At 46.2% G+C, this 12,500-nt stretch overlaps 2 protein-coding genes across 2 annotated transcripts in view; both read right to left on the reverse strand.

Moving 5' to 3' along the window:
• The window catches only part of LOC135538026 (kelch-like protein 5), a 13,200-nt gene extending 5,609 nt beyond the window's left edge, over positions 1–7,591 (reverse strand). The window contains exons 1-8 of the mRNA XM_064964015.1: positions 7,477–7,591; positions 6,934–6,983; positions 4,852–5,026; positions 4,535–4,610; positions 3,477–3,563; positions 2,334–2,408; positions 386–523; positions 59–230 (exon numbers count right to left, since the gene is read on the reverse strand). Of these exons, the coding sequence (XP_064820087.1) occupies positions 59–230; positions 386–523; positions 2,334–2,408; positions 3,477–3,563; positions 4,535–4,610; positions 4,852–5,026; positions 6,934–6,983; positions 7,477–7,591 (888 nt within the window). The remainder of the gene's footprint in view (positions 1–58; positions 231–385; positions 524–2,333; positions 2,409–3,476; positions 3,564–4,534; positions 4,611–4,851; positions 5,027–6,933; positions 6,984–7,476) is intronic.
• Positions 7,592–11,102: 3,511 nt separating this feature from the next.
• The window catches only part of LOC135538028 (kelch-like protein 1), a 19,183-nt gene continuing 17,785 nt past the window's right edge, over positions 11,103–12,500 (reverse strand). Inside the window, exon 6 of the mRNA XM_064964019.1 lies at positions 11,103–12,500. This exon is cut by the window's right edge and continues 506 nt beyond it. Within this exon, the coding sequence (XP_064820091.1) occupies positions 12,251–12,500 (250 nt within the window). The 3' untranslated portion in view covers positions 11,103–12,250.

Genomic DNA, 12,500 nt, shown 5'->3' on the forward strand with positions numbered 1-12,500 from the left:
GTGTGTGTGTGTGTGTGTGTGTGTGTGTGTGTGTGTGTGTACCTGTGTGTGTGTGTACCTGTGTCCACTCGTTGGTCTGGGGATCGTAGGCCTCGACGGTGTTCAAGTACACCGCTCCATCGTAACCACCGACCGCATAGAGACGGTCTCCAAGGAGACACACACCGACAGCGTCACGACTGACGCTCATGGGGGCTACCGCCGTCCACGCATCCGTCTGGGGGTCGTACCTACACACACACACACACACACACACACACACACACACACACACACACACACACCATTGTTGAATATCTCTAAACCTGCGCCAATATTTGCTCAACATTTATAGCACAATTACCAAAAACACGTAACACACACCCCCGACCCCAGACCGACTGACCTCTCCACACAGTCGCTGAGTCGTGATGCCAGGCTGGAGGCGGGAGCGTCATGTCCTCCAATAGCGTACAGGAAACCGTTCCAGGTAGCCACGCCCACCCCGCCGCGACGCTTCGCCATCGGAGCGCAGCAGCTCCACCTGGTGGTGAGGAGGCCACACAACAACAAATAATAATTATTTTGGGTGTGGATTCTACAAGTCACAGATACACACCCTGGTCGATTTTTTAGGAAAAGCCTATCCAGAACAGCCTGAATTATTTGGGGTGTGGATTCTACAAAGTGTCAGAAACGTTCTCCAGGGATGTTGATGTCATCCCAAAGACGTTCTATCGAGCTCGGACAGCGACAGTGTTTCAGAGGTGCTGTGACGTTCAAACGTTGTTCAACTGGTATCAAGGGTCAATAGCGAAATACGAGTTTTAATGACTCCAACCTGTCCAGAACAGCCTGAATTATTCGGGGCACGAACACGTTGCTTAACTAGTATCAAGGGACATTAACGTGTGCCAGGAAAACATCCCCCTCACCATTCCACCACAGCCACCAGCCTGCACCATCGACACCAGGCAGGACGGGGCCAAATCTGGACTCTGCCGTCAGCATCAAGCAACAGGAACCACAGCCACCAGGCAGGATGGGTCCAAATCTGGACTCTGCCATCAGCATCAAGCAACAGGAACCACAGCCACCAGGCAGGATGGGGCCAAATCTGGACTCTGCCGTCAGCATCAAGCAACAGGAACCATTCCACCACAGCCACCAGGCAGGATGGGGCCAAATCTGGACTCTGCCGTCAGCATCAAGCAACAGGAACCACAGCCACCAGGCAGGACGGGGCCAAATCTGGACTCTGCCGTCAGCATCAAGCAACAGGAACCACAGCCACCAGGCAGGACGGGGCCAAATCTGGACTCTGCCGTCAGCATCAAGCAACAGGAACCACAGCCACCAGGCAGGACGGGGCCAAATCTGGACTCTGCCGTCAGCATCAAGCAACAGGAACCACAGCCACCAGGCAGGACGGGCCAAATCTGGACTCTGCCGTCAGCATCAAGCAACAGGAACCACAGCCACCAGGCAGGATGGGGCCAAATCTGGACTCTGCCATCAGCATCAAGCAACAGGAACCACAGCCACCAGGCAGGATGGGGCCAAATCTGGACTCTGCCGTCAGCATCAAGCAACAGGAACCATTCCACCACAGCCACCAGGCAGGATGGGGCCAAATCTGGACTCTGCCGTCAGCATCAAGCAACAGGAACCACAGCCACCAGGCAGGATGGGGCCAAATCTGGACTCTGCCGTCAGCATCAAGCAACAGGAACCACAGCCACCAGGCAGGACGGGGCCAAATCTGGACTCTGCCGTCAGCATCAAGCAACAGGAACCACAGCCACCAGGCAGGACGGGGCCAAATCTGGACTCTGCCGTCAGCATCAAGCAACAGGAACCACAGCCACCAGGCAGGATGGGGCCAAATCTGGACTCTGCCGTCAGCATCAAGCAACAGGAACCACAGCCACCAGGCAGGATGGGGCCAAATCTGGACTCTGCCGTCAGCATCAAGCACAAACTGTCCGATGGAACAGTAACTGAATGTCTTGCTGCCTGTCTGTAGGAGCCATCCATTATGGTGAATGGGATAGTGTACCTAATAAACTGTCCAATAGAACAGTAACTTTTAAACTTTTTTATGACTGATGTGTGTGTGTATATATATATATATATATATATATTTTTTTTGTTACTACATGACTCCATATGTGTTATTTCAAAGTGGTGATGTCTTCACTATTATTCTACAATGTAGAAAATAGTAAAAATAAAGACAAATCCTGGAATGAGTTGGTGTGTCCACACTTGACACACACACACACACACACACACACACACACACACCACAACAACCCATTGTTGAAGACGACTAAACATAGCTGCACACACACCTATTGGTGTGGGGATCAAAACACTCAACGGAGCGTAGACAGGAGCTTCCATCACGACCCCCTACTGCATACAACCTGGAGAGGAGAGAGAGACAGACAGACAGAGAGGGAGAGAGAGACAGACAGAGGGAGGGAGAGTGAGAGATAGACAGAGAGAGACAGAGAGAGTGTGAGAGAGGGGGGAGAGAGAGAGAGAGGGGGGGAGAGAGAGAAAGGTGTGAATAGTGCAGCATTCTATCACCCTTCACACCATCATCTGCTCTTCACCGGGTTGTCTTTACACAGACAGACAGAATTAATTAATTATCCTCGGAATGAGGAATAACCCACCCCTCCCTCGGCCTGGGGGGGGATAACCCCTCCCTCTGCCTGGGGGGGGAATAACCCCTCCCTCGGCCTGGGGGAAATAAACCCTCCCTCGGTCTGGGGGGGGGTGGATAACCTCCCTCGGTCTGGGGTGGGGGTGGATAACCTCCCTCGGTCTGGGGGGGGAGTATAACCTCCCTCGGTCTGGGGGGGGAATAACCCCTCTCGGTTTGTCACAGTCACATGGATTGGGAGACCCTTTAGCGATAGACGGATGTGTGTGTTTAGAGGACAGGGGAGGCGGTACGGAAGAAGTACATCACGAGTCCTAAAGCTCCATCAGACGAGTCCTGGAGCTCCATCAGACGAGTCCTGGAGCTCCATCAGACGAGTCTCTCCATCTCTCTCTCTCTCATATCTGTATTCATATATTTATATTATATTCAACACAACACAGAAAGCCTGTTCCCCGCAGCATCACCAGTGAATACTAACAGAAAGCCTGTCCCCTGCAGCATCACCAGTGAATACTAACATAAAGCCTGTTCCCGCAGCATCACCAGTGAATACTAACATAAAGCCTGTTCCCGCAGCATCACCAGTGAATACTAACATAAAGCCTGTTCCCGCAGCATCACCAGTGAATACTAACAGAAAGCCTGTTCCCTGCAGCATCACCAGTGAATACTAACAGAAAGCCTGTTCCCGCAGCATCACCAGTGAATACTAACAGAAAGCCTGTTCCCGCAGCATGACCTGCTCTAAAGCCCTCATATATACTGTATGACACCCACCTTCCCTCCCTCTCCTCAGTACGGTGTGTGTGTGTGTACCTACTTTCTGCTGAGTACAGCTACTCCTACAGTAGATCGAGGTGTTGACATGCTGGCGATGAAGCTCCACTGACGAGCCTGAGGATCCCACCTGGAACACATATACACACACAGTGTATAGCGAGAGAAACACATAGAGATACACACAGAGAGAGACACACAGAGAGAGAGAGGGAGAGACACAGAGACAGAAAGAGAGAGACAGAGACACAGAGAGAGAGACAGAGACACAGAGAGAGAGGGAGAGACAGAGAGAGAGAGGGAGAGACAGAGAGAGAGAGAGGGAGAGACAGAGAGAGAGAGACAGAGAGAGAGAGAGACAGAGAGAGAGAGAGAGAGACAGAGAGAGAGAGACAGGGACACACAGAGAGAGAGGGACACAGAGAGAGAGAGGGACACAGAGAGAGAGAGGGACACAGAGAGAGAGAGGGACACAGAGAGAGAGAGAGGGACACAGAGAGAGACGGAGAGACACAGAGAGAGACGGAGAGACACAGAGAGAGACGGAGAGACACAGAGAGAGGGAGAGAGAGAGAGAGGGACGGAGAGACACAGAGGGAGAGAGAGAGAGAGAGAGAGAGAGAGAGGGACACAGTGAGAGAGAGAGAGAGAGACACAGAGAGAGAGAGAGAGAGAGACACAGAGAGAGAGAGACACAGAGAGAGAGAGAGAGAGAGAGAGAGACAGAGAGAGACAGAGAGAGAGAGAGAGAGAGAGAGAGACAGAGAGAGAGAGAGAGAGAGAGAGAGAGAGAGAGAGAGAGAGAGAGAGAGAGAGAGAGAGAGAGAGAGAGAGAGAGAGAGAGAGAGAGAGAGAGAGAGAGAGAGAGAGAGACACAGAGACACTGACCTGTAAAGTCATATGACCAGACCAGACCTGTAAAGTCATATGACCAGACCTGTAAAGTCATATGACCAGACCTGTAAAGTCATATGACCAGACCAGTAAAGCCATATGACCAGACCAGTAAAGTCATATGACCAGACCTGTAAAGTCATATGACCAGACCTGTAAAGTCATATGACCAGACCTGTAAAGTCATATGACCAGGGTCCGACTCACCTCTCTACAGTGCTGAGGTAGCTCCACCCATCATGCCCTCCTACTGCATACATTGGACCCTCAAGTACTGTTACACCTATAGATATTACAGTACATATTAACACCTGTAGATATTACAGTACATATTAACACCTATAGATATTACAGTACATATTAACACCTATAGATATTACAGTATATATTATCACCTATAGATATTACAGTACATATTAACACCTATAGATATTACAGTACATATTAACACCTATAGATATTACAGTACATATTAACACCTATAGATATTACAGTACCAGACAACCCGTATTGTCTGTTCTCACCCAGCCCGTGTCTGTGTGTGGACATGGGCGTCATGACGCTCCAGCTGCCACCGTCCGGGTCGTAACACTCCACCGTGTTGAGGGTCTTCAGTCCGTCCCGACCCCCGACCACGTAGAGACGTCGATCCAACACACACACCCCGAACTGGAGTCTGCGCCCACTCAACACCGCCACCTGGGAAGCTTTGGGTCTTTAATCTCACCTTCTAGTTTTGGTTAAAACAACTGGACTTTCATTTGTTGGGGGGGAAATGTGTTTAATATAATATAAGGTTTCATTTGTTGGAGCGGAAATGTGTTGAATATAATATAAGGTTTATATATAATAATAATATATAATATAAGGTTTAAATATATAATAATATATAATAAGGTTTAAATATATAATAATATATAAGGTTTAAATATATAATAATAAATAAGGTTTAAATATATAATAATATATAAGGTTTAAATATATAATAATATATAATATAAGGTTTAAATAAATAATAATATATAAGGTTTAAAAATAGAATAATATAAGGTTAAAATATATAATATTTAAATATATAATATGAATATAAGGTTTAAATATATAATAATATAAGGTTAAAATATATAATATTTAAATATAAGGTCTTCAAAATATATAATCATATAATATAATATTTAAATATATAATCATATATAATATTTAAATATATAATAATATATAATATGAATATAAGGTTTAAATATATAATATTATATAAGCTTTAAATATATAATAATATATAATATAATATTTAAATATATAATATACGGTTTAAATATATAATAATATATAATTATAAGGTATATATATATATATATATATTTCATTTGTTGGGGGAAATGTGTTGAATATAATATAAGGTTTCATTTGTTGGGGGAAATGTGTTGAATATAATATAAGGTTTCATTTGTTGGGGGAAATGTGTTTAATATAATATAAGGTTTATATATATAATAATATATAATATAAGGTTTCATTTGTTGGGGGGGAAAAGGTTTATATATATAATATAAAATATACGGTTTCATTTGTTGGAGCGGAAATGTGTTGAATATAATATAAGGTTTATATATATAATAATATATGATAAGGTTTAAATATATGATAATATATATATATATATGATATATATTTCATTTGTTGGGGGGGAAATGTGTTGAATATAATATAAGGTTTCATTTATTGGGGGGAATGTGTTGAATATAATATAAGGTTTCATTTGTTGGGGGGGAAATGTGTTGAATATAATATAAGGTTTATATATATAATAATATATAATATAAGGTTTCATTTATTGGGGGGGGAAATGTGTTGAATATAATATAAGGTTTATATATATAATAATATAAGGTTTAAATATATAATAATATAAGGTTTAAATATATAATAATATAAGGTTTAAATATATATATATATATTTCATTTATTGGGGGGAATGTGTTGAATATAATATAAGGTTTCATTTGTTGGGGGAAATGTGTTGAATATAATATAAGGTTTATATATATAATAATATATAATATAATATATGGTTTCATTTGTTGGGGGGGAAAGGTTTATATATATAATATAAAATATACGGTTTCATTTGTTGGGGGAAATGTGTTGAATATAATATAAGGTTTATATATATAATAATATAAGGTTTAAATATATAATAATATAAGGTTTAAATATATATATATATATATATATATATATTTCATTTATTGGGGGGGAAATGTGTTGAATATAATATAAGGTTTCATTTGTTGGGGGGAAATGTGTTGAATATAATATAAGGTTTATATATATAATAATATATAATATAAGGTTTATATATATAATAATATATAATATAAGGTTTCATTTGTTGGAGGGGAAATGTGTTGAATATAATATAAGGTTTATATATATAATAATATATAATATATAATATAAGGTTTCATTTGTTGGAGGGGAAATGTGTTGAATATAATATGAGGTTTCATTTGTTGGGGGAAATGTGTTGCATATAATATAAGGTTTGATAATAATAAAAAATAATAATATATAATTTTATATAAATATAAGGTTGATTTGATTACCTGGCTCCACGCATCCCGACGCAGGCAGTACTGCTCTATACTGGTGGCTCCTGATACACACACACACACACACACAGAACATCAGAGGCTAACCTTTGGTAGCATCCGTACCCATTACAGCGAACATCAGAGGCTAACCTTTGGTAGCGTCCGTACCCATTACAGCGAACATCAGAGGCTAACCTTTGGTAGCATCCGTACCCATTACAGCGAACATCAGAGGCTAACCTTTGGTAGCGTCCGTACCCATTACAGCGAACATCAGAGGCTAACCTTTGGTAGCGTCCATACCCCCAACAGCGAACATCAGATGCTAACCTTTGGTAGCGTCCAAACCCCCAACAGCGAACATCAGAGGCTACCCTTTGGTAGCGTCCAAACCCCCAACAGCGAACATCAGAGGCTAACCTTTGGTAGCGTCCGTACCCATTACAGCGAACATCAGAGGCTAACCTTTGGTAGCGTCCGTACCCATTACAGCGAACATCAGAGGCTAACCTTTGGTAGCGTCCGTACCCATTACAGCAAACATCAGAAGCTAACCTTTGGTAGCGTCCATACCCCCAACAGCGAACATGGCTCCTACAGTAGATTTACGAGGTCTGGTTCTGGGACTCTGCAGCAGGGGGCGCCGATGAGGCAGGAGATGGTACTTCATACCTGAACAATACAATCAATACATTCATCACGTCACAGATCAATACACTCATCTATACATTCATCTATACGTCAATCAATACATTCATCTATACGTCAATCAATACATTCATCTATACGTCAATCAATACATTCATCTATACGTCAATCAACTCATTTTACACTCATCACTACACTCATCAATACACTCATCAATACACTCATCAATACACTCATCAATACACTCATCAATACACTCATCAATACACGAACACCTTTATTTGTATGACATCAACAGATTGAAGTGCCTTTGAACGGTGGTTTGGTAGGAGGTGCCAGGAGCACCGGTTTGAGTGGGTAAAGAACTGCAAAGCTGCTGGGTTTTTAAAGCTCAACAGTTTCCTCTGTATCAAAGAATGGTCCACCATCCAAAGGACATCCAGCTAACTTTGACACAACTTGTGGGAAGCATTGGAGTCAACATGGGTCAGCCTCCCTGGGGAAGGCTTTCAACACCTTGTAGAGTCAACATGGGCCAGCATCCCTGTGGAACGCTTTCAACACCTTGTAGAGTCAACACGGGCCAGCATCCCTGGGGAACGCTTTCAACACCTTGTAGAGTCAACACGGACCAGCATCCCTGTGGAACGCTTTCAACACCTTGTAGAGTCAACATGGGCCAGCATCCCTGGGAACGCTTTCAACACCTTGTAGAGTCAACACGGACCAGCATCCCTGTGGAACGCTTTCAACACCTTGTAGAGTCAACATGGGCCAGCATCCCTGGGGAACGCTTTCAACACCTTGTAGAGTCAACATGGACCAGCATCACTGTGGAAGGCTTTCAACACCTTGTAGAGTCAACACGGACCAGCATCCCTGTGGAACGCTTTCAACACCTTGTAGAGTCAACATGGGCCAGCATCCCTGGGGAACGCTTTCAACACCTTGTAGAGTCAACATGGGCCAGCATCCCTGTGGAAGGCTTTCAACACCTTGTAGAGTCAACATGGGCCAGCATCCCTGGGGAACGCTTTCAACACCTTGTAGAGTCAACATGGGCCAGCATCCCTGGGGAACGCTTTCAACACCTTGTAGAGTCAACATGGGCCAGCATCCCTGGGGAACGCTTTCAACACCTTGTAGAGTCAACATGGGCCAGCATCCATGTGGAACGCTTTCAACACCTTGTAGAGTCAACATGGGCCAGCCTCCCTGGGGAACGCTTTCAACACCTTGTAGAGTCAACATGGGCCAGCATCCCTGGGGAAGGCTTTCAACACCTTGTAGAGTCAACATGGGCCAGCATCCCTGTGGAACGCTTTCAACACCTTGTAGAGTCAACATGGACCAGCATCCCTGTGGAACGCTTTCAACACCTTGTAGAGTCAACATGGGCCAGCATCCCTGGGGAAGGCTTTCAACACCTTGTAGAGTCAACATGGACCAGCATCCCTGGGGAACGCTTTCAACACCTTGTAGAGTCAACATGGACCAGCATCCCTGTGGAAGGCTTTCAACACCTTGTAGAGTCAACATGGGCCAGCATCCCTGTGGAACGCTTTCAACACCTTGTAGAGTCAACATGGACCAGCATCCCTGTGGAAGGCTTTCAACACCTTGTAGAGTCAACATGGACCAGCATCCCTGGGGAAGGCTTTCAACACCTTGTAGAGTCAACATGGGCCAGTATCCCTGTGGAACGCTTTCAACACCTTGTAGAGTCAACATGGGCCAGCATCCCTGGGGAACGCTTTCAACACCTTGTAGAGTCAACATGGGCCAGCATCCCTGGGGAAGGCTTTCAACACCTTGTAGAGTCAACATGGGCCAGCACCCCTGTGGAACGCTTTGAACACCTTGTAGAGTCAACATGGGCCAGCATCCCTGTGGAAGGCTTTCCACACACATGATTTCCAGGTGTTATATCATATCAGTCAGCCAGCTAGTCAGTCAATCAGCCAGCCAGTCAACCAGTCACTCAATAAGTTAGCCAGCCGGTTAATCAATCCGTTAGCCAGCCAGTCAACTAGTCAGTCAAATCAGTCAGTCAGCTAGCCAATCAGTTAGCCAGCCGGTTAATCAATCCGTTAGCCAGCCAGTCAACTAGTCAGTCAAATCAGTCAGTCAGCTAGCCAATCAGCCAGTCACCCAGACAGCCAGCCAGTCAATCAATCAAGTCAGTCAATCAGTCAGACAGCCAATCAATCAGCCAGCCAGCCAATCAGTTAGCCAGCCAGTCACCCAGACAGCCAGGAAGTCAATAAATCAATTAAGTCAGTCAATCAGCCAGACAGCCAAGTCAGCTAGCCAATCAGTCACCCAGACAATCAGTCAGTCAGTCAACCAGCCAGTCAATTAATTAATATCAACGTACACCACAACAAACTAAAAGGGTGCATGCCCCAGGAGGTGTTGTCTGAACAGGTAAAAAGAGATGTACTGCCCCCTGGAGGTGTTGAGATGTACTGCCCCCTAGAGGTGTTGAGATGTACTGCCCCCTGGAGGTGTTGAGATGTACTGCCCCCTGGAGGTGTTGAGATGTACTGCCCCCTGGAGGTGTTGAGATGTACTGCCCCCTGGAGGTGTTGAGATGTACTGCCCCCTAGAGGTGTTGAGATGTACTGCCCCCTAGAGGTGTTGAGATGTACTGCCCCCTAGAGGTGTTGAGATGTACTGCCCCCTAGAGGTGTTGAGATGTACTGCCCCCTAGAGGTGTTGAGATGTACTGCCCCTAGAGGTGTTGAGATGTACTGCCCCCTAGAGGTGTTGAGATGTACTGCCCCCTAGAGGTGTTGAGATGTACTGCCCCCTAGAGGTGTTGAGATGTACTGCCCCCTAGAGGTGTTGAGATGTACTGCCCCCTAGAGGTGTTGAGATGTACTGCCCCCTAGAGGTGTTGAGATGTACTGCCCCCTAGAGGTGTTGAGATGTACTGCCCCCTAGAGGTGTTGAGATGTACTGCCCCCTAGAGGTGTTGAGATGTACTGCCCCTAGAGGTGTTGAGATGTACTGCCCCCTAGAGGTGTTGAGATGTACTGCCCCCTAGAGGTGTTGAGATGTACTGCCCCCTAGAGGTGTTGAGATGTACTGCCCCCTAGAGGTGTTGAGATGTACTGCCCCCTAGAGGTGTTGAGATGTACTGCCCCCTAGAGGTGTTGAGATGTACTGCCCCCTAGAGGTGTTGAGATGTACTGCCCCCTAGAGGTGTTGAGATGTACTGCCCCCTAGAGGTGTTGAGATGTACTGCCCCCTAGAGGTGTTGAGATGTACTGCCCCCTAGAGGTGTTGAGATGTACTGCCCCCTAGAGGTGTTGAGATGTACTGCCCCCTAGAGGTGTTGAGATGTACTGCCCCCTAGAGGTGTTGAGATGTACTGCCCCCTAGAGGTGTTGAGATGTACTGCCCCCTAGAGGTGTTGAGATGTACTGCCCCCTAGAGGTGTTGAGATGTACTGCCCCCTAGAGGTGTTGAGATGTACTGCCCCCTAGAGGTGTTGAGATGTACTGCCCCTAGAGGTGTTGAGATGTACTGCCCCCTAGAGGTGTTGAGATGTACTGCCCCCTAGAGGTGTTGAGATGTACTGCCCCCTAGAGGTGTTGAGATGTACTGCCCCCTGGAGGTGTTGAGATGTACTGCCCCCTGGAGGTGTTGCAATGTACTGCCCCCTAGAGGTGTTGAGATGTACTGCCCCCTGGAGGTGTTGAGATGTACTGCCCCTTGGAGGTGTTGAGATGTACTGCCCCCTGGAGGTGTTGTCTGAACATGTAAAAAGAGATGTACTGCCCCCTGGAGGTCTTGATATGTACTGCCCCCTGGAGGTGTTGAGATGTACTGCCCCCTGGAGGTGTTGAGATGTACTGCCCCCTAGAGGTGTTGATATGTACTGCCCCCTAGAGGTGTTGATATGTACTGCCCCCTGGAGGTGTTGATATGTACTGCTCCCTGGAGGTGTTGAGATGTACTGCCCCCTGGAGGTGTTGATATGTACTGCCCCCTGGAGGTGTTGAGATGTACTGCCCCCTGGAGGTGTTGCAATGTACTGCCCCCTAGAGGTGTTGAGATGTACTGCCCCTGGAGGTGTTGAGATGTACTGCCCCTTGGAGGTGTTGAGATGTACTGCCCCCTGGAGGTGTTGAGATGTACTGCCCCCTGGAGGTGTTGTCTGAACATGTAAAAAGAGATGTACTGCCCCCTGGAGGTCTTGATATGTACTGCCCCCTGGAGGTGTTGAGATGTACTGCCCCCTGGAGGTGTTGAGATGTACTGCCCCCTAGAGGTGTTGATATGTACTGCCCCCTAGAGGTGTTGATATGTACTGCCCCCTGGAGGTGTTGATATGTACTGCTCCCTGGAGGTGTTGAGATGTACTGCCCCCTGGAGGTGTTGATATGTACTGCCCCCTGGAGGTGTTGAGATGTACTGCCCCCTGGAGGTGTTGATATGTACTGCCCCCTGGAGGTGTTGAGATGTACTGCCCCCTGGAGGTGTTGATATGTACTGCCCCCTGGAGGTGTTGAGATGTACTGCCCCCTGGAGGTGTTGATATGTACTGCCCCCTGGAGGTGTTGAGATGTACTGCCCCCTGGAGGTGTTGATATGTACTGCTCCCTGGAGGTGTTGTCTGAACAGGTAAACATAGATTTACTGCCCCCTGGAGACAGATTTGGGACAAGGCCTGTCAGTATGACCTAGCTTGAGCAATAGGACAGACAGATTTAGGACAGGGCCTGTGTGTCCTACCTTTAGCAGTAGGGAAGACAGATTTAGGACAGGGCCTGTGTGTCCTACCTTCAGCAGTAGGGAAGACAGATTTAGGACAGGGCCTGTGTGTCCTACCTTCAGCAGTAGGGAAGACAGATTTAGGACAGGGCCTGTGTGTCCTACCTTCAGCAGTAGGGAAGACAGATTTAGGACAGGGCCTGTGTGTC

This window comes from Oncorhynchus masou, unplaced genomic scaffold, assembly GCF_036934945.1.
Source record: "Oncorhynchus masou masou isolate Uvic2021 unplaced genomic scaffold, UVic_Omas_1.1 unplaced_scaffold_894, whole genome shotgun sequence".
Lineage (NCBI taxonomy): Eukaryota > Metazoa > Chordata > Actinopteri > Salmoniformes > Salmonidae > Oncorhynchus > Oncorhynchus masou.